Source organism: Aspergillus puulaauensis, chromosome 5, assembly GCF_016861865.1.
Source record: "Aspergillus puulaauensis MK2 DNA, chromosome 5, nearly complete sequence".
In the NCBI taxonomy this organism is placed as follows: Eukaryota; Fungi; Ascomycota; class Eurotiomycetes; order Eurotiales; family Aspergillaceae; genus Aspergillus; species Aspergillus puulaauensis.
This window is the reverse complement of record NC_054861.1, coordinates 898,850-923,531: the sequence shown is the minus strand read 5'-3', so window position 1 is coordinate 923,531 and position 24,682 is coordinate 898,850. Positions and strand designations below refer to the sequence as shown.

General features: G+C 49.5%; 12 protein-coding genes across 12 annotated transcripts; 6 read left to right on the top strand and 6 right to left on the bottom strand.

Moving 5' to 3' along the window:
• Positions 1–129: 129 nt before the first annotated feature.
• Positions 130–1,574, bottom strand: CUE5 (ubiquitin-binding protein cue5; the record flags this gene model as incomplete). Its single annotated transcript, XM_041705333.1, has 5 exons — positions 130–527; positions 588–863; positions 917–1,138; positions 1,190–1,484; positions 1,554–1,574. 5 exons carry the CDS (start codon positions 1,572–1,574, stop codon positions 130–132), a joined length of 1,212 nt encoding a protein of 403 aa, XP_041557829.1.
• A 479-nt stretch (positions 1,575–2,053) lies between these two features.
• On the top strand, positions 2,054–4,187 carry APUU_50345A (putative ATP dependent RNA helicase; the record flags this gene model as incomplete). Its single annotated transcript, XM_041705332.1, has 3 exons — positions 2,054–2,278; positions 2,335–3,990; positions 4,056–4,187. 3 exons carry the CDS (start codon positions 2,054–2,056, stop codon positions 4,185–4,187), a joined length of 2,013 nt encoding a protein of 670 aa, XP_041557828.1.
• Positions 4,188–4,373: 186 nt separating this feature from the next.
• APUU_50344S (PITH domain-containing protein) lies at positions 4,374–5,332 on the bottom strand (the record flags this gene model as incomplete). Its single annotated transcript, XM_041705331.1, has 3 exons — positions 4,374–4,794; positions 5,012–5,123; positions 5,188–5,332. The coding sequence occupies 3 exons, from the start codon at positions 5,330–5,332 to the stop codon at positions 4,374–4,376; spliced, it is 678 nt and encodes a 225-aa protein (XP_041557827.1).
• Positions 5,333–5,868: 536 nt separating this feature from the next.
• On the bottom strand, positions 5,869–6,706 carry VPS20 (ESCRT-III subunit protein VPS20; the record flags this gene model as incomplete). The annotated part of the gene is made up of 3 exons (XM_041705330.1): positions 5,869–6,087; positions 6,157–6,520; positions 6,663–6,706. The coding sequence occupies 3 exons, from the start codon at positions 6,704–6,706 to the stop codon at positions 5,869–5,871; spliced, it is 627 nt and encodes a 208-aa protein (XP_041557826.1).
• Positions 6,707–7,050: 344 nt separating this feature from the next.
• Positions 7,051–9,360, top strand: APUU_50342A (putative AAA family ATPase/60S ribosome export protein Rix7; the record flags this gene model as incomplete). The annotated part of the gene is made up of 3 exons (XM_041705328.1): positions 7,051–7,098; positions 7,161–7,403; positions 7,459–9,360. 3 exons carry the CDS (start codon positions 7,051–7,053, stop codon positions 9,358–9,360), a joined length of 2,193 nt encoding a protein of 730 aa, XP_041557825.1.
• Positions 9,361–9,634: 274 nt separating this feature from the next.
• erb1 (ribosome biogenesis protein ERB1) lies at positions 9,635–12,013 on the bottom strand (the record flags this gene model as incomplete). The annotated part of the gene is made up of 1 exon (XM_041705327.1): positions 9,635–12,013. The coding sequence occupies one exon, from the start codon at positions 12,011–12,013 to the stop codon at positions 9,635–9,637; it is 2,379 nt and encodes a 792-aa protein (XP_041557824.1).
• A 235-nt stretch (positions 12,014–12,248) lies between these two features.
• On the top strand, positions 12,249–13,616 carry APUU_50340A (Zn(II)2Cys6 transcription factor rglT; the record flags this gene model as incomplete). The annotated part of the gene is made up of 2 exons (XM_041705326.1): positions 12,249–12,399; positions 12,466–13,616. 2 exons carry the CDS (start codon positions 12,249–12,251, stop codon positions 13,614–13,616), a joined length of 1,302 nt encoding a protein of 433 aa, XP_041557823.1.
• A 387-nt stretch (positions 13,617–14,003) lies between these two features.
• Positions 14,004–15,512, bottom strand: APUU_50339S (Paf1-complex subunit LEO1; the record flags this gene model as incomplete). The annotated part of the gene is made up of 3 exons (XM_041705325.1): positions 14,004–14,993; positions 15,049–15,229; positions 15,316–15,512. 3 exons carry the CDS (start codon positions 15,510–15,512, stop codon positions 14,004–14,006), a joined length of 1,368 nt encoding a protein of 455 aa, XP_041557822.1.
• A 472-nt stretch (positions 15,513–15,984) lies between these two features.
• Positions 15,985–17,348, top strand: APUU_50338A (Mob1/phocein family protein; the record flags this gene model as incomplete). Its single annotated transcript, XM_041705324.1, has 4 exons — positions 15,985–16,007; positions 16,303–16,595; positions 16,658–16,772; positions 16,829–17,348. The coding sequence occupies 4 exons, from the start codon at positions 15,985–15,987 to the stop codon at positions 17,346–17,348; spliced, it is 951 nt and encodes a 316-aa protein (XP_041557821.1).
• A 579-nt stretch (positions 17,349–17,927) lies between these two features.
• Positions 17,928–18,763, bottom strand: APUU_50337S (uncharacterized protein; the record flags this gene model as incomplete). The annotated part of the gene is made up of 2 exons (XM_041705323.1): positions 17,928–18,420; positions 18,687–18,763. The coding sequence occupies 2 exons, from the start codon at positions 18,761–18,763 to the stop codon at positions 17,928–17,930; spliced, it is 570 nt and encodes a 189-aa protein (XP_041557820.1).
• Positions 18,764–18,848: 85 nt separating this feature from the next.
• APUU_50336A (rhomboid protease PCP1) lies at positions 18,849–20,787 on the top strand (the record flags this gene model as incomplete). The annotated part of the gene is made up of 5 exons (XM_041705322.1): positions 18,849–19,695; positions 19,753–19,856; positions 19,908–20,241; positions 20,296–20,470; positions 20,532–20,787. 5 exons carry the CDS (start codon positions 18,849–18,851, stop codon positions 20,785–20,787), a joined length of 1,716 nt encoding a protein of 571 aa, XP_041557819.1.
• Positions 20,788–21,792: 1,005 nt separating this feature from the next.
• On the top strand, positions 21,793–23,565 carry APUU_50335A (uncharacterized protein; the record flags this gene model as incomplete). The annotated part of the gene is made up of 1 exon (XM_041705321.1): positions 21,793–23,565. One exon carries the CDS (start codon positions 21,793–21,795, stop codon positions 23,563–23,565), a length of 1,773 nt encoding a protein of 590 aa, XP_041557818.1.
• Positions 23,566–24,682: the final 1,117 nt, after the last annotated feature.

Below are 24,682 nucleotides of genomic sequence, written 5' to 3'. Positions count from 1 at the left end.
TGGTATCATAAACAATCACCTAAGGCATATATGGCAAGGTAGTTGGGGGAGTGATGGTAACAACATGAAGCAGGCTCGTAGCATTTGAGAAGAGCACGAGAACCAGGTAACAACAACTAGCGCGAGGGCTCATGATGCCTTATCAGTATTTTCTGTTTTATCGGTATCTTTAGAGGTCGAGGCGGGCTCTTCGGATGCATCTCCCGCTGTTGCTTTCTTTGCGCGATCGCTCCCTTCGGTGGTGTTTGTATCTTTAGGCTTAGTGTCCTTCTCATCGTCACTATCGCCCAAGCTAAACGGATCATTTTCCCCAACTGGAGACGGCTCGACCGTCGAAAGAGGTTGCCACTTGCTCTGCTTTCCTCCCGCAGGGGGTTGGCGCTTAGCTGGTTCTGAAGCGTCATAAACGTTCCTAATCTCTGTAGGTGGCCCCTCCTGGAACGATACTTTACGTCTGTCTGGTGACGGCGAGGGGTTTTTATGCAATGCGGAATTAGCAGGGGGCCGTGGTGGACGTGCCGGGGGTGCTATGGCTAACTGTTAGTCTAGCCACAAAAGTATCGTAAAAGAAGAATGGAGTAAACAACCTTCTGTATCCCTCAGTTCGAGCGCAGAGAAATCATCGCTCAAAACTTGCGGGTCTGCATCATACCGCTCACGATCACCACTGCGACGGCCCAAGTCGCCACTTCTCCGAGGTCGACCATAGCTTTCCTCGTTGTACCCATGCGCAGTATGACCTTGGTCTTCTTCATCATCCTCGCCGTCGATCCTCTTTTTCAAGGTCTGAACCCATGAGCTGACCTTTGTCTGGGTATCAAAGAAACCCTTGCGAATGTTCTCGCGAATCACGGGAAGGTCGTCTGCAGCAACGTTAAATAACCAGGCCAGTACTTGAATAGCTGGGGATATGTACCATCAAAGAAATTATACTCTTTCCCTTCTGCTTCATTAACAGCACCCCGTTGCTGGCGATAAGCTTCATCTTCTCCACGAGGTTGTGCACGACGATTGTAGTGTTCGGCAAGTTGACGAGCATAGAGCTCATCAGCTTCCAGCTGTCTTTGTGCTGCAGATGGGCGCGGCGGCTTCGGGGGTACGTAGTCATCCTGCGCAGTCGCATTTGGATCTGTCATACCTATAAACCTGTCAACCCATAGCCCAATAAATTTGGATCAGTCATGCGGACCGAGGAGTGCATGGAAAGCTCGCTCCACATCACAGGCGCTTGCCATCAATACGGCCTTGACAACAGACTCATCTATCGACGGGAACGCTTCTTTCAGAGTATTTTCCGCTTGTTGTTGCGGAGACAAGGGACGTGGTGGTTTCGGCGGGGCAGCCTCCGCGGTGCTCTGGGTTTGTGCTGCAGCTGGTGCAGAAGTGACACCGGTCTCTTGGAACTCATCGTCAAAGTCTAAAGGACGCGCGGTAGTCGGGGACTCTGGGCTTGAATTATTTGGCCCAGCGGGTGATTTAGGGGCCTGGTTCTGGCTAGGGTGAGCTTGTATTCCTTGAGACATGCGGGGGACAGAGAGGGGTGGAACACATACGGGTTTGTCTGTATCGGACATTGTTGCTAGAGGGCGCAAATGGTACAAAAACACTGACGCTAGAAGTTGTGGAAAGAGGCGAAGTTGCAATTTTAAACTTGGTGACTTGAAGAATCGCGGCGAAAAATGAGCCCAGCAGGCAGAAAGCAATCGAGATGGTGAGCGAATGCGATTAAAGGCCACTCAAAGCTCCCAGCATCAGCCACCTTATTAGTTCAGCCACCCACTCCGTTACCAATAATACAGTGACGTGTGAGCACACGTGACAGCAACGCCCTGGATAAGGCCATTGCTGCTTTAACAAAGCTGGATCCACCGGAGCTCTCCAGGGCTTGTTTGCTTGTCAATGCAGCGACAGTGTGGACCATTAATTAAGTCGCAGTGCAGAACCTTTTGGTGTAAATTCAAGATGGCATTTGGATTTCCCTGTAGACTGAGGTGACTTCCCATTGCTCCTGAATCTTCCAAACTATCCAATCTTTCAAAGGTGAAGTGCAATCATGGCTTCGGAGTTGGATGTCGGGACGAGTTTTATTCCTTCCCTATACAAGCCGCCATCCTTACTTCCAATCGCAAGACACAAGGAGAGTTTGCTATATCTTGTGGAGACATACCCAGTCACAATTGTCGTTGGGCAGACTGGGAGCGGGAAAACAACACAACTACCTCAATATCTTGACCAAGCAGGATGGTGTGCAGAAGGAAAGACCATTGCCGTGACACAGGTGAGAACCTTCCCATAATATCGCTATTTATTCTCAGTTAACTAATGACATATTAGCCTCGTCGAGTGGCCGCTACCACGGTAGCAGCCAGAGTTGCAGAAGAAATGCGCTGCAAATTAGGCGAGGACGTGGGCTACTCTATTCGCTTTGAAGACCACACGTCCTCTAACACGAGGATAAAGTTCTTAACCGATGGAATGCTACTTAGAGAGGCTCTTGTAGACCCTCTTTTATCGCGGTACACAGTCATTATGGTCGATGAAGCACATGAAAGGTCACTGAGCACTGATATCCTCTTGGGCATTCTTAAAAAAATACTAAAGAGACGCCCTGAGCTCCGTATCGTGGTTAGTAGTGCAACTCTGCAGGCGGAAGACTTCCTACGCTTTTTTGCTGGAGACGATTTCCAACAGGATCCGGATGGCGAAATCGGTGGAAGCATTGGAAGAATCATAAGCCTCGAAGGCCGAATGTACCCAGTCGATACCCTGTTCCTCGAATCACCAGCTGAAGATTATGTGGAGCGAAGCGTGAAAACAGTGTTTGATATACACCAACACGAGGGCGAGGGAGATATTTTAATCTTTCTTACTGGGCGAGAAGAAATTGAGACTGCAATTCAGTTAATTTCCGAACGCGCTGCTACACTCCATCCTAAGTCAAAGTCTCTGCTACCACTTCCTCTTTACGCGGGTCTCACGACAGATCAGCAGATGTACGTCTTTGAACCGACACCAGGAAACACACGGAAAGTGGTCGTGTCGACGAATATTGCCGAAGCTTCCGTTACCATAAACGGGATCGTCTACGTTATAGACTGCGGATTCGCAAAACTGAGGGCATACAACCCTAGCACGGGCATTGAAACGCTGACGGCAGTACCAATATCAAAGGCTGCAACTGTCCAACGCGCTGGTCGAGCTGGAAGAACAAAACCTGGAAAATGCTTCCGTCTCTATACACAACAGGCATACGAAAAATTGCCCGAGGCTACCGTACCAGAAATTCAACGATCCAACCTCGCCCCTGTGGTCATGCAGCTAAAGGCCCTAGGAATAGATAACATAGTCCGGTTCGACTTTCTGACCTCGCCTCCTGCGGACCTTGTGATACGTGCATTTGAACTTCTATATTCATTGGGAGCTGTTGATGACTATGCCAAGCTTACAAAACCTTTGGGGATGCGAATGGCGGAACTTTCTGTCGACCCAATGATGGCAAGAGTTCTTCTTTCGGCGCAATCCTTTGGGTGTTTAAGCGAGATTCTAACTATTGCCGCCATGGTCAATCTCCAGGGCGCATTGTGGGTTCAACACGATGGGGATCGGAAGTCTTCTGAGAGCACCCGCAGAAAGTTCGCCGTCGAAGAAGGTGACCATCTAACTTATCTTAATGTTTACCAGGCATTCGTCACAAGGGGGAAGAAAGATTCCAAGTGGTGTCGAGATAACCTCCTGAACTATCGATCGCTGCAGCGAGCTGTCAGCGTCAGAGCCCAGCTCAAGCGATATCTTGAACGCTTTGAAATACGAGTTGACGAGAGTCTCCCGTCCCAATATAAACAGCTTGATATTTCAAAGCCTGCTGAGCAGATACAACGATGTCTCACAACGGGGTATTTCGCCCAGGCCGCGAGGATGCAGCCAGATGGCACATTCAAAACAGTCAGTGGGGGCATGACCCTCCACGCCCACCCCAGCTCCCTGATGTTTGTAAGTGATTCCACCCATCCTATCAATTGAGAGTCGAGTGTTGTCTGCTAACACGTAATTTGTAGAATCGGAAGGCGGACTGGGTCATCTTCCATGAAATAATGCAGACAGGAGAGAAGACGTTCATCCGGGACATTACCAAGATTGAAAAGAGCTATCTTCTTGAATACGCTCCCAATTATTACAGTGTTCAGTGATTCGATCAGTCAAATTTGAACTGGGGTAATTAGAGTTCAACTCTATAATACATACAGAGAGCGCCGTTGCTTGCCATGCTTATGCCGAAACCCGTTCAAAAACCATCATTTCATTAAACTGGTGTCAGCGCTTGCGAAAACACCCGTATTTCCTTTAAGAAATCGCCTTAACCTCAAGAAACCGCGTCACTGGCCAGGCATGATCCGGCCACCAACACCGCTGACACCAGGGATGGCCACATGGTCACCAGGGTTAGCTGCCGCTTCATACAGAAAGCTAACGGGCTCCCGGTTCAAGGCCATGAACTGACCCTTAAGCCCGATGTACCCAACTTTTGTCACCTCTTCCTCGCCATCACTCCAATTGTCTTCGAAGAACAAAGTGATGGAGGTGGTAGCATTCCAGTGCGCGCGGTTCAAGGGCAGTTCAAAAACATCAGTTCCTGGGATTGGCTGTGGTACTTCAATCGTCTGAGTCGGTTTGAGTTCCGAGGCAGTCGAGAAGTCTAGGTCGTCGCGGTTTTTGAAGAGTTTCACCGTCTTCGGAGCGGATGGTGTGGGGGCAGTGTAGATGAGAAGGGAGTGGACGTTGACTTGGCCAGTAAATCTGCATATCAGTGAGAAACCGTTAGCAAATCTAGTGTCTCAATAATAACTTTTTCGGAAAGCGGCAGCGGTCGTGGTGAGTCGATATCGGTATCGCTATCGAGGTTGAGGGGCACCGCGGGGTAAATCCTGAACGATCGTTCGCAATAATAACCAATATCGCGTTCGGGAAAAGGAGAAGAAGGATAGAGGGAGGAGGTGAAAGAGGGAAAACATACGGAATATACATCAACAACTGCTCGTCTGCGTCACTCTCCAGCTCCGGCTCGTCGTTCTGCCTCTCCACCCATGTTTTCTTGACAATGGCAGCTCCGGATGCAGGTGTCGCTTCTGCACCACATTCAAACATCAGAGCTGATTCCTGTGTTGCAACATATAGAAGACAATACCATACCATTCAATGTAGTGATCGAGTCAAACTGGATCTGAGAGTAGAGGAGGGATTGGAGGGCGGGGGTGATGTCATTCGTGTGGTCGTGCCCATCGTCTCCTTCGCCGTGGCAGTGGCCGTGGTCGTGAGAATGGTGGTGATGGGACATGATGGATATATAGATAGTATATGATCGATAGATCTGATACCGTGGAATGGTAGAACTAGTATTAGTGGTTACGACCCAGGAGCGGAATTGTTATCGGTCTGTCAAATATCTGATGCGAGAATCTTCTCTTCCTTAATAAAAGAATGTCGTCACCGTCACATTGTGAATCTCTTTGAGTAACAATCCCACAGTATATCTCCAAATTCTATTCTCTTGCCACATGACTTTTATCATACTCTTGTTTGATTGTGCTATTTGGGCTTTTCGACTTCACAAACCAATCGCCTTGGCATTCAATCAACAACCACATGAGATCAGGGTATAGAGCTCGATGTGCCGAGCACTCTGGGACTACTAAAATTTGGCAGATATTTGGTTATAATATGCAATTCCAATCAAAATACTAAAGACAGTCCGAGTTCTAGTAATGCCTTTGATGGTAGCGAAAAATCCACTCAACTCCAGAAATGCTGGGGTCGCGAAATATGAAGGCCAAGTTGGGAAATTTCCCCCTTCCCAAGTTGTATAATAAAATCTCAGGAAGCAGGTATCGCAGTTCGTTCCCTGGCTCTCTGCCCGGTTCTCGCTTCTTGCCTGGCTGGTTCCTCTTCCGCGACATCCTCTTTTGGAGACGTTGTCGGCGCATTAGGAAGGCTGGCTGGGCCTTGTACCTCACGGTGGAGGGCCTCGAGTTCATCCTCCACCTCATCCTCGTCCTGGTTAGAAAGGTGTCCGGAAAGCATCTGGCTGACTTCCTATACGTCCAGTTGCGTTAGCTTCGCCGAGTTCACTCGTATTGGAGTACCCGTATGAAGATTCCATACCTCCTGATAAACTCTAGCATCCTCTGTCTCGCCCATCAGCTTCTCCACTCCGTCAATGCCCCCCATCTCCTTATTGATCGTTTGAAGCACCTGCGTTCCTTGTTGCAGACCGAAGAGGACATCCTTCTGCACAAGGGCAAATTCGACTTGGCTAGTAAGTTGCTCTAACTGCTCTAGTTGCGCATCGGTTTTTGCTAAGAGCGATTCCTGATACTTCTTGCGACGCAGCGCAAGAAGGGCACGCTTGCGATCATCGCGGGCGAGGCATTCCTTGGCGATTGCAGTTTCGCGGTCGGTGAGGACTGTGATGCGCTTTTGATACTGGTGAAGCCTATCGCGCTGATTTTTCATATCAAGAATTGCTCTGGAACAGGGATTACGGGGGTTTAAAGTTAGCAACTTCTTCAATACCGAAGTTAAGCAATGCGAATGCGGAATGGCTGGCAGCAGGCGATGTTTCGTGGTTGCGAGATATATGAATAGGAAACATAATATGGAGAGCATACCGATCTTGGGAGGATATTTTATGGGAGCTGTTCGTATTCCCCATTGTCACCGCATGTTGTCGCCTTCATAAACTTGTCTTCCAGGCCTGTTCGCTGTTGACGTTGGAGCACGAGGACCGCCAGACGATAAGATATATCAATCAATCAGCGAATGACGTTGCGTCGCTGCCGATATCGCCTAGTACGATCTGTTACAATACACCATTAATACGTACTGATACCTATAATCTCTGCAGAAATTACGTTGATAGGCGGAATTTACACAATAATAACGGAAATGTAAAATAAATCGGTCAATCTATTCTCCGATACTCAAAATTATAGAAAATCCACAGTTCGCGATTATGAAGTAAGAGTCGAAAAAAATAAATCGTTTGTCTTACAGGATATGCGCCGTGGGGGCAGGCCAACTCTGAGGCAGGGCCTCGATAAAGAGGTGCGACACTAGCACCGAACTTGAGGCTGCTTTGGGCTGTCTAATTCCTTCTCATCCTCCAGGTCTACCAAGTCGTTCGCAAAATCCTCGATGATCAGGCGGACAACGACCAGTTTCGCCTGTCAGTGACGGCGATCTATGATTCCATTAAACGATCCAATTCGAGTTTGAACCGGAAACCGAAGCGAATACTCGAAGATAGCATTGAGCGGGTGGTCGAAGTCATCAAAACCGATGTACTGGGTGAAGATGAAAACGACTCGGTAGATGGTGATTTTGCTGGGTTGGAGGAGCAGCCAGTACAAGTATGACCTTGCTCTCTTGCTTTCATTTCTTTTCGCCATATACTGACTACCCTAGGACACAAATAGTATGAATAAAAGCCTTGTAGGCGCGTGGAACACAACTACAAAAGCCCCGAAGTCCGAGGTCAATACCACAGAGAACAACACCCCCGCCCCGACATCGACAAAGAAGAGACACCATGGAGGCGAATCCCACTCTTCCAAACGGCGCAAGGCAGAAAACGCTGTCGACAGATCTCCACCAACACATGTGAGTCTTACGGACTTGGGTGGGTTGGACGACGTGGTTCAGCAACTCGGAGATCTTATTATTCTTCCAATGACCCGTCCACAAGTTTATTTAGCATCCAACGTACAGCCTCCTCGCGGTGTGCTACTACATGGTCCACCAGGTTGCGGTAAAACTATGATTGCCAATGCATTCGCTGCAGAGCTTGGGGTGCCATTTATATCCATTTCTGCTCCATCTATTGTTTCAGGGATGTCAGGAGAATCCGAGAAGGCCCTTCGAGAGCACTTTGAAGAAGCGAGGAGACTAGCACCATGTCTTATCTTTATCGATGAGATTGACGCCATAACGCCGAAACGAGAAAGCGCGCAAAGAGAAATGGAGAAGAGAATCGTCGCCCAGCTTCTTACATGTATGGATGACATGGCGCTTGAAAAGACAGATGGGAAGCCCGTCATTGTTCTGGCGGCTACGAACCGGCCGGACAGCTTGGACGCGGCCTTGCGCCGAGGAGGCAGATTCGATAAGGAAATCAACATGACTGTTCCTTCTGAGCCCGTCCGCGAGCAGATCCTCCGAGCACTAACACGTAAGATGCGCCTTGTGGATGATTTAGACTTCAAAACTCTAGCAAAGAGAACGCCGGGTTTCGTTGGCGCCGATTTGAACGATCTGGTGTCCACTGCCGGCTCTACGGCAATAAAAAGATATCTTGAGCTGTTGAAATCAAATAGCGGCGAAGAAATGGATATCGAGGGAACATATGACCTTAGCCCCAAGGTCAAGGAACTCCGTCGGCTCATAGTTCACGCCAAAGAAACCCCGCTTGGCACCGAAGCCGAGGTCGTCCTTGTATCAAACGCCGATTTCTTCACTGCCCTACCTAAGATCCAGCCTTCTTCCAAACGCGAGGGTTTTGCAACCATCCCAGACACAACCTGGGCAGACATTGGCGCCCTAAGTGGAATCCGTGATGAACTCGCTACCGCAATAGTGGACCCTATCAAGAACCCCGAGCTTTACGCTAGCGTCGGCATCACGGCTCCAACAGGTGTTTTACTCTGGGGTCCCCCGGGATGCGGTAAGACGCTTCTTGCAAAGGCTGTGGCTAACGAATCCCGGGCGAACTTCATCAGTGTCAAAGGACCTGAACTACTCAACAAATACGTCGGTGAATCCGAACGCGCTGTCCGCCAGGTCTTCCTTCGCGCTCGCTCCTCCGTCCCCTGCGTTATATTCTTCGATGAACTTGATGCACTTGTCCCCCGTCGAGATGATACCCTTTCTGAGGCATCTGCTCGCGTTGTCAACACTCTTCTCACTGAACTTGACGGTTTAGGCAGCAGCCGCCAGGGCATCTACGTGATCGCGGCCACAAATCGGCCAGATATCATCGACCCGGCGATGCTCCGACCCGGCCGTCTGGAGACTCTTCTCTTTGTGAACTTGCCTTCACCGTTGGAGCGTGCCGAAATTCTCCAAACCCTTGTTCGCAAGTTACCAGTTGCATTCAACGGAGATCTTCGAGGCTTGGCTGAGGAGTGTGAAGGATTCAGCGGTGCGGATCTTGGTAGTTTATTGCGGCGTGCCGGATACAATGCTATCAAACGTCGGGATGCCATCAAGTTTGAGGACTTCGTTGCCGCAAAGTCGTTTATTCGGCCTAGTGTGACGGATTTGAAGAAGTATGAAAAATTGAGGAGGGATTGGAGTGGAGGGGTTGTATAATCATGTTATTGAAACAACCCTAGAGGTTTGGTGATCTTAGTGTTGAGCCTAAACCTCAAATTGTTCACGATGTATAGAACTAGAGTACGTCGGACGAACATTGCTTATCCGCACTAGCTAGTATCTTGGGATATCCTTAATGATTCGGAAAACGTTTACTTTTTTAATGCTGTGGATATCAAAAAATATCTCTATATACATACACCTAAACGCCCTTCTGCACAATGTATGGGTTGGGGGGGAATTAACAGTAACTTTGCAGCAAGCTGCTAGATTACATCCACAATCGACACGTTCCATCTGCACCTGCACTTACACACCATGCTTCCCGAGGGTGCCAATCAATATCCAAAACACCTAGTTCTCCGGTAATCTTGTGACCCTTCAGGACCTTAAGTGGGACAATGGTAGCATTGCTAAGCATATCACCGGTGACATTTCCATGGAAAATTTGAAGAGAACCATCATCACTGGCGTCAGCAAAGAGGGGATAACGTCCGCCGGGGTGGAATTTAACGGCGCGAATTGCCTTGCGATGGTAGCGGAGGGTTTTGTATGGGCGTTGGGAGAGCTCGAGATCGTGCCAGAGGAGACGTCGGTCGTAAGAACCGACGATGAGATTATCACCGCCTGCGGCAGTGGAAGATGTTGGGTGGATGTCGAATGACGAGATCCAGCGGGCACCAGGCTGAACGATCTTGACGAGGAGTTGGCGGGAAAGATCGTAGGCACGGATTGTGCGTTGGTTGGCGACAAAAAGGATGGGTTTCGATGGGTGGAAGTGGGCTGTCTGTGGTGGGCCTCCACCCTTGATGCGTCGACGGAAGGGGTACTGAGTTAGGTGTTTAGAAACGGTGTGGATTGAGATAGCCACCGAGGCCGGTGTCGAGGATCCAGAGCACACTGTGACAAAGTAGTCTCCCCGGCGGTGCCATGAGATCGACTTCGCGACATAACGAAGAGGGATCACAGCGCATACACCGGAGTCTGCAAGGGCCGCTGAGGGACGTATCCACTGAGGAGGTGTGCTCTTTTTCTCCTCGTCTGCAGCCTTTGGAGCAGGCTTTGAAGCAGCATATCCCCAGCCAGCATCAAGGAGGTCCATGCTCGCCTTTTCAGTTTCGGGGTCAGCAATGGGCGGGACTGCAAGGAAGATATCGTCGCCTGCTGCTGCGGCTAGGATGACAGCATCCTTGCCTGGACGCCAACGAACTGCATTAACTGCCTCATCTTCACCGATTTTGACGCTCCACAGTTGACGGCCAGTTATCAGTTCCCAAACTCGAACAGTACCATCGTCTCCACCAGTAGCGAGCCAAATACCGGTAGGGTCAACAGCAAGGCTGCGGACACGGCCTTTGTGTCCTCTGAAAACGGCCGCGCATGCAGTTGGGAACGGTTTCAACTCTTCTGGGCTTGGGAGTTTGGGAAGCAAGCTTTCGGGGTCAATGTTCAGCTTGCTCCTCCTAACTCTAGGCGCCAAGTAAAGATCCAAACATCTTTCAAACTTTTCTTTGATGAAACTTTCATAGCCGGGCACCTTGCGAAGAGAACCAAAATCGCTGGGAAGGAAGTCCTGCTCTCGGTCTTCAGGATCTGCCTCCTCCCAAGCTTTGCGTTCTTTCTTATCAGGCAGATATTCAGGCGGCGGGTGATAACTCTCCTCGTATCCTGGTGGTGGGAGCTTTGGAGCTGGGACGTGCATGGGATGATCAGGTCGCTCAGCTTCATCAGCCCAAAGATCATACTTAATCAAGTCCTTGTCTTCTTCGTCTTCCTCGGTAGGAGGTTTGAATGGTAGAATACGACCCTCCTTGATCGCCTTCACAATTTTCATAACACGTTTAGCTTCATGCTTTGATGGCACGAAACGACGCTTCGGTTCAGGCGCAGCACTAAGAGGCATGATTTCCTTTTCGGTCGTAAACCACTCGGTCAGGGGTTCATATGGGTTGTAGCCCTCCTCTGGAATCTCGTTCATTTGCACTTTGCGCAATAATTCGAGTTCATCCTGGCTCAGTTCTAAGGGCTTTCCAGTGGATGGATCGGTAAGACCCGTCCAACCCTTGGGAACTTCAATGCTATCCAGTAATGCATCAAGAGCCTCTCCCTTTGCAGGGCGTAGGATTTTTTTGCCGTTAATGTCATAGCCAATATGGGGGTATTGATCGTAGAAAGACAATGGAATGTTGCCGATAGTGTTCGCATTCTCTTCGGCATCGGAGTAGTCGGAATTGTCGTCAGGATTGATTTCATCGTAGATATAGCGGTCCTTTCCATTCGCATCCTTCCCAATGCGGTAATTCAATTGTTCCTCCTCATTCGAGATTTCTTCATCTTGAGACGGGTCATCCAGGTTTACCGCTGTAGGTAGCTTTTTCGCTACAACACCTTCGTCTTCTCCGCCCGACGGAATTTCATCGCTGTCAATATCCTCCTCCTCATCCTCTTCTTCATCATCGCTGCTGAAATCATCAATCAATTCGATTTCCGAATCACTAGCGTCCTCATCACTCGAAAGGTCGTGCGCAGTGTCTGAAAGAGCACCGTCCAAGTCCCCAGAATTCAGTTCATCCCCAGAAAATGCACCTGCTTCCTCCTCAACATCACGCGTAACCGCCTTGCGTTTCTTTGAATCCTTTAAGGCGGGCATTATGGGCGAATCAGTGCTCGGGATTTGGAGCTCGCAACCACAGATTTACTTGGAGGCTTTGAAAAAAAAAAATAGAAATGTTGTATGAATCTCACCGCCCACGTGATATACCGCCTCTTCATCAAGATTTCATAGGGGGATTCGCCGGTCCACTGGCTGACATATCGCTGCAAGTCTCTTCTTGTTTCTCTTTTTGAGAAATAGTCTGCCCTGCTGTTGCTGTACGTAGTGCTACATGGTTGCGGTGCAATCCGAGCTCAAAATGCAGTACGAAGCTTATCAGTGGGGGCAGTCACACCCCGCATCCACTGGCGACTCGATATTCCAAGATGTCTCTACCGCCGCCTCACAACCCGTCAAACGACATGCGGCGTGCGATGAGTGCAGTAAGTTTAAATTATGGATAACACATTTCCCTAAAAAAAACTCTGCTAATGTAATACCCCCAACAGGGAAGCGGAAACTTAAATGTTCTGGTGAACCGTCAGGATGCAATCGTTGCATCAAGCAGTCCCTCAATTGTCACTACTCGGTGCAGAAGCAAATGGGACGACCGCCCAAGAAGCGGCAGCGAGAAGACGATTCAGACCTACCATACCTCAATATGCCCAATAATGACCCTTGGGCCAATTCCAAAACACCCCGTATGCCCCCGACGGATCTAGGAGCGCCAATTCCAGACGTCACAGAGGACCCTCAGTTATTCTCATCAATATATCCCGCACCATACAGTTTCCCTTATCGATTATCGACTGACGAAGAGCACCGCCATACATGGCAGCTAGCACCTAGCGACACCATGAGCTCAGTCCCTGCTACAACCTCTCCCTGGCCTGATTTCTCTAGTGTCTCAGCAGCTGCCCCTAAACCGTTTACAATGCCGCCAGGACTTACCCCTCCCATAATGCCGTCACACTCAAACGCATCGCCTGATCAAGAATGCTCTTGCCTCTCATATCTTTATCTTTGCCTTAGCCATCTTTCCTCCCTCAAACCCTTTCCGATATCGCAACATACTATCTGCTCCTTGTATATCTCTGCTAAAACAGCCCAATCCGTCATTCGCTGCCAGTCCTGTCCAACAAAATTTGACACAGGCCTACAAAACGTCATGTTCACAGGCACTCTTCTTAACGTGATCGCTGATTCATGGCTACGCGTTTCCAAAGCCGAAGCCTGTGAGTTGGGGAATCAAGTTGCTCCTCCGGCATACGCCGCAACAATGAACAAAACTTTAGATGTGAGAGCTGCTTGGAACGATTATCTCCGCCAACTGGTGCGTTTCAGCGTTATACGGGGGCCGATGGACCCTGCCGCTCAAACCACTTGTGCCCAGCAGGCACCGAGCGTACTTGATTTAATTGAAGAGATGGAAGTCCGCCAACGACGATGGCATGAATCTCCCGGCTCCCATCCGCTGCCGCCGGAACAACGTCTTAATCAGCCGTCCGACCAGGATTGTCTCAATCACAACGAGCAAGATTTGCTTTGTATTCGAGTCGCAAAGAGTGCGAGGAATGTCATTGCTAAATTCGAATTTCAGTCGGATGAGTATCCGGAGAGCGTACCGTCTCTGAGCCCCGATAGTAGCGTTTCGCCTTGACATGACACGATTCACGATTGACCTTAGGCGTTTAGGTTTGTTACGGGCTTCTCAATGAATATACCAAGCGTTTCATATGAATAAATGGCTGTTGTTTAGGAAACACTTAATTCCGAATGCGTATCATGAAATGACCGGGGGCAGCTTCTTTCGTCCATCCGATCGACTTACTGCAATATACAGACAGCGTTAAATTTCTGTTTTAATCTTTTATTCTCCTATATGCAGTTCCAAAAAAAAACCCCCGATTAAACAACCACCCATTCGCCATTAATTTTCTCCCAAAGTAGATACAATTACAATTGTCGTTAAAGAAGTGAACCGTGGTATTATTCTCATGTATGGCGTCAAGAAATTGAAGGTTTGCGGCAATGAAGAGGATGGAAGCTACTCCTCATCGTCGTCAGCCACCACGTAACGATTCTTCTTTCTAGACGGAGGAGAACCAGCCGCAGGGGATGCCCGCTTTTCTTTAGGCTTAGGAGGTGCAAGATCTTCTTCTCCTTCTGCATCCATATCCTCATCTTCCAAGACGTCTTCGTCTTCGTCATCATCCACAACCTCTGGCTCCTCATCACTACCGACAAGGAAGCCGTCGTCTTCATCATATTCATCTTCCCGTGTTCGGCCACGGCGGTCATACTCCTCCTCGTCATCAGTGTAAATTTCGCCCCTTCGGTTAGGGCGGCGCGTCTTCTTCGTACGTGGTCTTGTAGCAAGCAAACCGTCATCATCTTCCAAGCCACCCACAGTAAGTCCGGCACCCCCGGTGCGGTGCGACATGCCAAATCGGCGGCCGCGGTCCATTTCCCTATCTGCCAGTTGTTCGCGACGACGTGCCGCTTTGATTTTTTCACGTTCCGCGAGCTCAGCTTGTCTCTTGGCAAGTTCGGGATCTTCCTTCACCTCGATGACAGGTGCCGAGCCATCGACTGTCTTCTTGCCACCGCGCACAGCCGCAGCTAGAGATTCCTGAAGTCGTTGAACCGCATCATCTGTTTCCACAGTCGTAGGGTATACGGTAAGTCCATGAGTTAGATGAGAAGTCAAGCGGAACACGCCCGATGTTTCGGATGCAGCTCCGAGATACACGTGGGAGTCCAACTTCGTATCGTAGTCACCAGATTTGTTCAGAGGAGCAAGAGGTTTTGTCGCTATCCTGTACTGTTCTTTGGGCGCAGACGCCAGCTGAAGTGTCATGGAACCATCCTCCCAACGAATGACGCGGGCGTTAGACTGTAGGAAATTCTCGCCAATAGGATCGTAGCGCCAACAAAGAGATGTCGCAGCAGTTGAGTATGGGGGCGCAACATAGGTCTCTGGATTAAACTCCTCTGTTTCCACAGAAAGGAAATTGGGGACCGGCATCGTGTATACCTGGGGCAGCGCAATGAGTACGGGGTCACGACAACCACAGAACACGGGCACAAACCTCACCGTTGGACGACTTCGGCTCCGGAGCCCGGGCCAAGCTCAAGTCCATGATATTCACTGTTTCTTGGAACTCTCCTTCCCCCCCATCCTCATAGTCCATACGATCACCAGCCCGGTCATATCGATCCTCATCGTCTGCCGAATCAAGTTCCCGATCATCGAGGGCTCGCTTAGGTTGGCTGAAAGCATGTCAGTACGCCATATCCATTGCGGTGTCCGAATATTCGAAATTGTGGTGTGGTAAACTAAGGGGAAAGGCGCATACTCTGTATCTTGATCAAAACCTCCATCGGATCCGCCGTCAGATCCAAATAGATCCGCGTCGTCATCATCAGCGCCATTCATATTTCCAGCATCAGACATAGGCGCCGGGCTACCAGGCGCACTTCCAGCCTCACTCAAAGCTTGGCCAGCGCCGCTCCGAGCAGGACGCCGAACCACGTCTTCATCAGACGAAGACATGGCCAGTCAAATCAGAGATAACTATCTCAATTGGACGAGCCAGCTGGGGTTGGAAAGACAATAAGGTACAAATAAGACTGCAAAACGGTCTTAATAATCCACGATGCGAAAATCCCCCCGTAATTGCAAGCCGTGAGCTTTGGTGAAGCAACACTGCGATTCAGTCTGGAGGTGAATCCGAAGACACAGAGCATGACTGTGGGGCCTGAGGCGCCGATAGTAGGAACTCAGAATAATCCATTCCGGGCCCAGAGAAGCTTAGCGGCGGCAGCTCCCCGGGGCCAGACCCAAGCGATGATTGGAAGTTTGAAACAAGAGCCCGGAACTGAGAGCGGGCAGCAGAAGAGTTGCAGACCCCAACCAAGAGCCGCTGCTATCTCCATCCTCAGCCAACTTTCTCCCCGTGCCCTTTTGGCTCCATTTTGGACAGGTCTCTTGAGCTGGCAATCTCTCTAGCTCTACCTCATCAATCATGGCTACTTTCTTTCAGAGCGTGTAAGTGCAACCACTTCCTTTCCCCTCACATTCCCTCCCCTTTAATGCATACCCAAAACGCCTGCAAAGCATATTCCATTGCAGCATCCCCCCCTAAAATGCATATTGAATAGAGCCCCTGAATACAGAGTCAGGATGTGGCGCTATTTAGTTAACTGCATTGGTATTGCTGCTCTTTTTGCTTGTTTGTTCTTCGCCCATGTTCCCCCTTTTCTCCTTACTGTTATAACTCTGGTTACTCCCCCGCTCCAGCCAACTCTGAATCACGAATACTGACACAACTGCTTTTATACAGCCGCCAAGGTTTTGGCAGAGGCGGCAATAATAAGAACAATAACAACGCCAACAAGATGAATACCGGAAGCCCTGCCCAGTCACCTGCTTCCCAGGGCCCTCCTGGCCATGTGTCTAATTCACCCTCTTTGGCCTCGAACCACTCCACCATCGAGAACACTGCAGTTTACGACCCTGATGCCCCAAAGTACTTTTTCCAGGAGAAATATGCGCCGCTTAATGTTAAGGGTAACTTCTTAACGCTGTGCGCTTGCCCAAAGAACGTGGAACTCGGAGAATGGCTAGCCCACCAGAGTAAGTATCTCGCAATTCCACCGCCTGGGGCTCAGTCTAATATCTTGTCTTTTACTGTACAGTCGTTGAACAATACCGTCTACTTCATGGCATGCTCCAAGTCATTCAAGAAGTGAATAGTAATTCCGGACTTCCCATTTGCAACGAGACCACCTGCCCAACCATGTCCGCTGGCCGGTATGTTTTATCGAACTGTGCAGCCATCTACTTACAGCTTACTGATTGTCATCCAGTTTGACCTACACTTGGCTCGTGGATTCCCAGGCCGCAAAAATCTCCGCTCCAAAGTTCATCAACCGGGTGGAGAAATGGATTGTCAGCAAGATCCATGACCCAGTGATGTTCCCAACAGAGAAAGTAACTGGAGTTCCCGAGACGTTTGCGCTTAATGAGGCTATGGGTGCTCAGGCCTCAAATGCCGCCGCCAATGCTGCCGGTGAGGACTGGATAGGCAAGTCAAGCGGCTTCCCACGAACTTTCTACAAAGACTGCCAGGGGATCATGAAGCAGATGTTCCGCTGCTACGCGCATCTATACCACGCACACTGGCTGAACCCATTCTGGCACATTAACAAACACGACATCCTCAACATGTGCTTTGTTCATTTTGTCACTGTTGCGAAATACTACAAGCTTGTTTCTGACAAGGAAATGGAACCGATGCAGCCCCTGATTGACCTGTTCATCAAGCAGCAGCGTATCCCCCCAGAGGCTCTTTCCGGTGGTCACTGGGGCCAGCAGGGCTCTAGCTAAGCTCGAAAACATTGTACCTCTTCTTCCTTTGATGACGAACATGTTTCTAACCTGGCGTTGGAACTTGATTTCTTTTGATTTACAATCATTGCCATTCCTGCTTCGGTTGTTGCCATTTTCCAGCATATGGATGATCGGCAGATAATGCGACACGGTTGAGAATTCGAGCATTTAGCACGCAGAGCGAACATTCTGTTCTTGTGATTATGCATATCCATCCCTATATTTTACTCGCGCGAAACCGCCCAAGAACGTTGTTATTTCATCTAGACCAATGCAGAAGATCTTAGATGGATCCAAATTATGCGTCAATTAGACTAGCTTGGTTGGCCAATCGAACAATGTAGGTACATGACCAGACCATACGACCACATATAAGCTGAGTATGTATAGTAAGAGCATGTTGTAGAGCTGTTGTCCACGATCTGAAGGGCGAGGAGGTGCGTCGTCCCTGCTGGTGTTGGCCCGTGTAATTCAGACCTGGTAACTATGTCATGGCAAGAAGGGAGTCGTTGCCGAGCGAAATACCCCTTACTGGAAGAACATGGCCAAATGAGAGATCAAATCCAACTCAAATCATCAAAGATATACCCCATCATCTCCATCACCATCTCGGCCTCTTGATTCCTCCGTTGGCGCATCTGTCGTCGAACTTGCACCATTCACAGCAGCACTGGCTGTAGATCCCGGGGCAGCAGGTCGCTCTTGTTCCCGCTCCTGGTTTTCTTCTCCCCTCGATGCCCCTGTAGTTGTAGCCTCATTCGCTTCGGGGTCTAGCTCGATCCAAGCGTTGCCCCTTCCCTCAACTTCCACCTTGCACAACCGAATCCGCTCATTCATGGACTCCTTCACCACTTCGTTCTCCGCGATATATCCATCCAACTCTTGTTTGTCAGAATCGCCCTCGCACGACTCCCTAATGAAGAGGCGGAGTTCTTGGTTTGAGCGTTGGAGATGTGCGATGGAGTTTCTCAGTTCGGCAACTTTGGCGTAGAGGACGGGGAGGCTTAGCTCTTTGATGGCTTCGGCGAAGGCAACCGGGGTTATCGGGAGGGTTTCGGAGGACATTTCACTGTTGTGGTATCCTTTGTATTAGAGTGTTGATGATTGTCGCGGTTTCGCGGGAGTATATGGACAATATAATACAAAAAGGAGGGGAAATATCGATGATCTTAGGTTGGCAATGTGATTATATATTTTAGACGGTTGCGCTGGAACCCACCAACAATCAATCGGGATACTGGTCATTCGAAAAAAAAGAAGGAAAAAATTAGAATGCACATATCTACAGACGAAAAATACTTTCAAAGTCCCATCATCCCAGTAGAGAAACCATACTCGTAAGAGCTCAATCCAACGCAAGCTCGGAACAACTTTCGGCGACTGCGGAGAAGATAATCGGAGAAGACAATCATTCCGCAATCTGTAGCCAGTGCATCATCCCCAAGCCATTTTCTAGACCACTTTCCAGAACAGGCTTTTCTTCCCAAGCCGCAGGATATGAGCAATGTCTTCTGCGTAGCATGGCGCACTCCATGCTTGGGGCTTCGCACTCCAAGCTTGCACCCGCCAAACCTGGCGCCATGCCGCTCCCTTGGTCGACAAATCTCTCCAACCTGGTGTCTAGATAGCACCACGCGACGGCTCTTGAGCTCCGTGAGACCACCCACTGCGATATTCTCACGAGTGGCCACCCCCAAAGCAAAATGTTTCCCTTCTCCAAACCGGGCTCTCCCGCGCACCTATCAGAGCTCCGCCGCTCTATCATCGAACAGGCCGTCGCCCCCGCCAACTGAGCAAGGAGTCCAGCTCCGCGATGAACCGTTTTCCAAAGCAGAGATTGAACAGGTATTTGGGACCCGAACCAAGATATCCCCGGCCATGGGCAACCGCGTCCTCTCTGTGCTCCAAGCTAGACGCCTCGCTGGTACGCTCGATCTCGATTTCCCCGCCGACATCAAACGCGTCACTCGCCCTGCTACACTTGATATGGGCTTAGAATATCTCCGGAAAAACTATCCTCTTGACGAGGATGCCGCTATCATCGCCCGAATCGAAAGAGAAGAGCGCGAAACGGAAGAGAAACTCATCCGGCGAGCGGAGGACATGGGATTATATAAACCTCAAAGTGGATCATATGGGGCAGAGCTGGGCGAGAAAAACGACCCGTCAGGGAGGAGTGTCTTAGCGGAAATCCGCAAACGAAATGAGGAGAGACTCCTTGCGGAAGCGGAAAACAAACGGCAGGAATGGCTCGAGGGCGAGGAGCAGGACCGTGAAAAGCTGAAGCAGCACCTGGCAAAGAACACTGCACTTCAGAAGTTTGAGGATACATCTGCATTAGAGGGTATGCTGTTATGGTCTTAGATTTTTGGAACCGGGAATTACTGACAGGACAATACAGTCAGGGGAAGGGCCGACCCTAGCCAGAGACCGCTTCTTGCATGGATACAAAAACATCACCTCCGAGCGACGGATACTGATGCGGATTTCAGTGCCTTGACGACGGTAAATACCACAGCCTCATGGTGCAGTATGCTCTGCTGACGGATTCCATAGAGCACCCGTCTACTTCCAGCCCTTATATTCACTCTCCTTACTCTTGGACTATGCTACGGTTTCGCTGTAACATACGAAACCCCGACGAGGACGGATCGTATGTGGCCAAGTCTACCACCAGCGGCTGCGACAGTGGCAGCTATCATTGGTATAAACGTGGGAGTTTTCGCACTATGGCGAGCTTGGCCACCAGCATGGAGGCTCCTTAATCGCTATTTCATTAGTGTTCCTGCCTATCCCCGTGTATTCAGTCTCGTTGGGAATGTCTTCAGCCACCAGACCATCACTCACCTCGGCATCAATATGTTTGTTCTCTGGATTTTCGGCACTAGACGTGAGTACTTGTCCTATCTCCTGTACTCGCTACCATGCTAACACCCTGCTCAAGTGCACGACGACATTGGCCGAGGCAATTTCCTTGCCCTCTACCTTGCATCTGGTGTACTAGGCTCATTCGCATCGTTGACAACGCATGTCCTGAAGAACTCACTTTTCATCACTTCTCTCGGAGCCAGTGGAGCAATTGCCGGCGTGGTTGCTGCATCTGGCCTAATCCATTCAGAGTAAATATTCCCCTCAATAGGACTTTTGACTGACTAGAGTACGTGCTAACATTTTCTCCAGTGAAAAATGGACAATCGCATTCCTACCTCGCGACTGGCAACAGCGCCTCTCCGCCCCAGCTTGGATGTTCCTTGCTGGGCTAGTTACCTTTGACATAGCCGGCGCCATAATGAACCGTCGTATGCCTAAGCTTGACTATTATGCACACCTTGGCGGGTATTTGACCGGTGCGATTTTCGCGCTTAATTGGAGAGAGAAGATGCGTAAGGATCGGGAGAGAAATCGAGCTTGGCTGGATAGGGTTATCTCACGGTAGTACCAGCTGGTCTGTTCTAGGCACTGTGCTAGCAAGACGACTGAGAGAAGTGATAATATTTTCTTAATTGTATTTTACTACCTTTTTTATAACTACCCCGGGCTAATTTCTGCGCTGAGACGTAATTTTATGAATGAATAGCCGCTCCGTATTTTATTGAGCTATCTCTTCTAGGCTGTTCAAACTCTGTACCACGCCAAACAGATGTGGAACTGTAGACCCCCCGGAGAGAAACTGGGGCCACATCTTGAACAAAGAACCATACTTCCAAGACTTTGAGTACTTTATCGTTTGACCCATGGATAGCGTGTTTGGGTGGTAACTCTGAATTAGTTTCCCGCCGCCAATAGCGAGATTATATTTATGGAATGGTTTGCTAATATATAAGACAAAACATGCTGAAACGAAAGCGAAGTTCGTCTAAAAGACGGTATGCCCATGCTCTATTAATGGAACCAGCGTGTTACATATTGTGTTCAGCTACCATCCGGGCTGTGTGGAACTATAGGTCGTGTTTGGGGGATTAAGTTTGGACCGTGACACATGATGGTTTCTGGAAGGATATTTCATGTTTCCATTTTGTTTCCATTGTTGTTCGTCTCTCCGTTTGTCTGGTGCGTGGATGGCGGTTATCTAGGTGCAGGAGGCCGCCTGTCCGGATGGCTGTGGACGGGGTTGTCCTACGGTGTTGACTAATTCCCCGTTCGGGCAAATATAGATTGAGCGAATAGTGAGAACAAAAGCGTGCAGAATTTGAATGCGCATATTTTGGGTTCTCACACAATTGCCCCTCCAAATCAGGGACATACCACTTTTTATCCCCTTTTAAATTTTCATAATCCTATAGAATGCCCTCTGCCTTCTTTGCTGTTCAGTGCAAAGCACTTTCAGTTTTATTAGCTTTTTAGTATCAACTCTATCCACGCCTTGATTTTTTGTCATATTCAATTCTCTCCTCTCTGGCATTCTGAATTTGTCAAGCTTTGTTCCGATAGCAACTGTCTAATGCCGTACAATATCGAGGGTAGTGTACCCGGGGAAGCTGCTGTTGCTGCGAGGGCAGAATCTGTCATCCCGGTTTTCAAGATGAAAAAAACCAGAGAGGAGCTCAGATTGGCTCGCAAACTGCTGGATAGAAACGTTTTAGCATTGTACGAGGAAGATGGAGAGCGTGCTTTGACAAGTGAGGATACAATACAGTATGCTCACGAGACGATGAAGGACATGACCGATGTGACCGAGCCAGGAGTGCTGAATAGCATTGACGAAGCTGAAGATACCCGGTACGGCGAGGTTACTGAGCAGGATGAAGAAACGCCAATGTTTGCAATTGACAGTTCATTAATTGAAGAAGACGACTGCGAACCGCTCGAGCACGAGAACAAGGACCGACGACGTTCAGACCCGCCCGCATATGTCGTCAGTCATCCGTGGCACATTGTCGACTACCATTTGTATCTCTGCTCTGCTGAAAAGGGTCAGACGTTGGAGGTTCGCCGCGACAGCATGTACCTATTTGATGGTGCCGATTGTTGTCCTTTCCCGTACGAGGAGTTCGCGGAGGATCGAGCATTGATATCCCAATGCTCTCCTGGTGATCAGCCTCAGCTTCTGTTTGGTATCTTACCGATAGCAGATCGACTCCATTTTGCGGATCGAAACCCTTCCTTCGGCGGTCGACACTACGTGCTGGGTTTCGACTATGACTGTAAGACTCTGTACGCCCGGCGTTTCAACTGGTTTCCTCATGATCTAAGCGATATCTGGTGTGTCTGGGACAACGGCAGCAATATGTACACCGCCACAGTCCCCGACCTCATACAAATCATGGATACAAGCCTTGGGCAGGGAGAGATGCATGTTGGGATGGGTATTCTCAGCTCAAGTCCGAATTGCTTGGCTTTGGAGTCCGACGACGACCCAGGTCTTGAGATTATTATTGCTACACTGTGGTGTCAGTGGCTGTTGGACTTTAGTGGGATTCTCTTTAAACAGAATGCCGTATCTCTTCCTGACTTCCAGGCAAGACTTGGCTCCTATGTTGAACAGGGTCGTCTGATCCTCCAAAGGGCTTCGTACAGGGCGTGGTTTGCTGTGCGGGACGGCCACTCGAAGGAGCAATACAAGTATCAGACGATGATCAACCAGTATACCAATGACCTATACACCTTTGAAAAGTCCGAGAAAGATGGTAGCTTGAGAGGGCAGAGTTGGAAAGCGCCCGGCCTTGAAACATGTAGTCAGATACGCTATAAAGAGCGCATGCAGAGAAAGAAGCGCGTTGAGCAGCGGCTGGAGGAACTGTTCGTCGTCCCTGAAACCGAAGGTGTTCAGAGCCAGGAGACGGTGCTTCAAGATATCCTCGCAAAAACCCAGCGGCGATCTATAGATCTCAAAGCAATGAACCGAGCTGAGGCACCTAGAACTCCTTCGCCGAAATCTCGACTGCATTCTCCCGCACCCTCAGAACAATGCTTCAGCCCTGGGTCTCCCGAGATTGTCACCCCTGTCACCGAGTCGTGCGACGAGTTTGAAGTTACTGGATGCCATCACCTTCCGTTTTCTGTGCTCTTGGAACAGGCGCTAGAGCTGGTGCACGCCAACCCCGAGCTAGATACGTTTGCGAACAGTGGCAAATTTGGAGCTTTGTTGGAGGAAATGGGCATTGGAATTCAACAGCCTGTGTTGGGATTCGACAATCATCGTTGGATGTTTAATATGGATTTGGTGCAGGATAGCCCGGCTTCTCGTCTTCTACCCAGCCTTCTAATCCAGTAGGCAGGGTACGAGGACGCGCATCTAGGGAGTTTGGGATATTTCTGGCAACAGTTTGATTTAGTTTCCGGTTCACATGTTTCTGAGGGTCCGGGCTGTTTGTTTGTTTGGCATTTAGCTGTCTCCCACTGAAGCAGTTCTTGAGAGATATTGGTCGGATTGAGTCCTTCGATTGCTTTTGCGTCTGGATTTGTTTATTTAACTGCATGCGGTAGTCTATGATGATATAGAAAAAAAGGCATTTTGTACACAGTAGTACCGTGACACTGTGCGGACTGCAGAGTAATAATCTACAGAGTGCATAAACGCCAAGGAAGGCGATGGGTCAGAAGCGGAGAATAATCGAAAGTCTCTAATCAATAATAATTCATGGATTTGGATTCATAATCTCATTTCTGCGCTACCGAGGTTCGCGTCCAGCAAAAAATTCGGAGAGCCAGTGAACTGCTTGATGCGCGATCGCATCTGCACCATCATTGCCCGATCCAAGTCCGACTGGCTCTCTGGCTGCGTCATCATCAGTTATCCTTCGTTTCTCCTGCCTTGGCACCGAACCAGCCACAGTGAGGGGTGGCTGGGGTGTGGCTCAGCGCAGCCCCATACAAGGTATGCTCTGCTCTCGTGGCATCATGCGGTCACGGGCATTTTGCAGGGTTACAGAGCATGACCTGAATATCAAACGGCCCAGCAAGAGCGCTCATCGAAGATATCTTCCGTTGGTCTTGATAGATACTGTTGTAGATCGCGAGGTTTGGGATGCCGTTGTCAGCCCTACTGGGGATCCGTGGGCCGCGTGCCACGAGCCTTGTTTGACCTGAGGATCGGAAGCCGAGCTGGGCATAAAGGCAGATTTAATCACAGGGGTGCCAATTGTGCTGCCTAGTCTCTTGTTCTTCTTGCTTCATTATGAATTCATGATCCATGCTAATTAACTTATCTACTAGCCGTGCTAGTCTGTGAACAAGATTTTTATGAAGAGGTGCTGTGTATTAATGTGGCCGGTTCTGTTGGTCCCTGGATCCAACCTTCCTTCCAAACAAGGTTCCCTAATAATAATACCTGGGCCCAGTTTCAGCTCCACCAACAGCTGAGTCTCTGTCCTCTGAGTCTCTTAACCCCC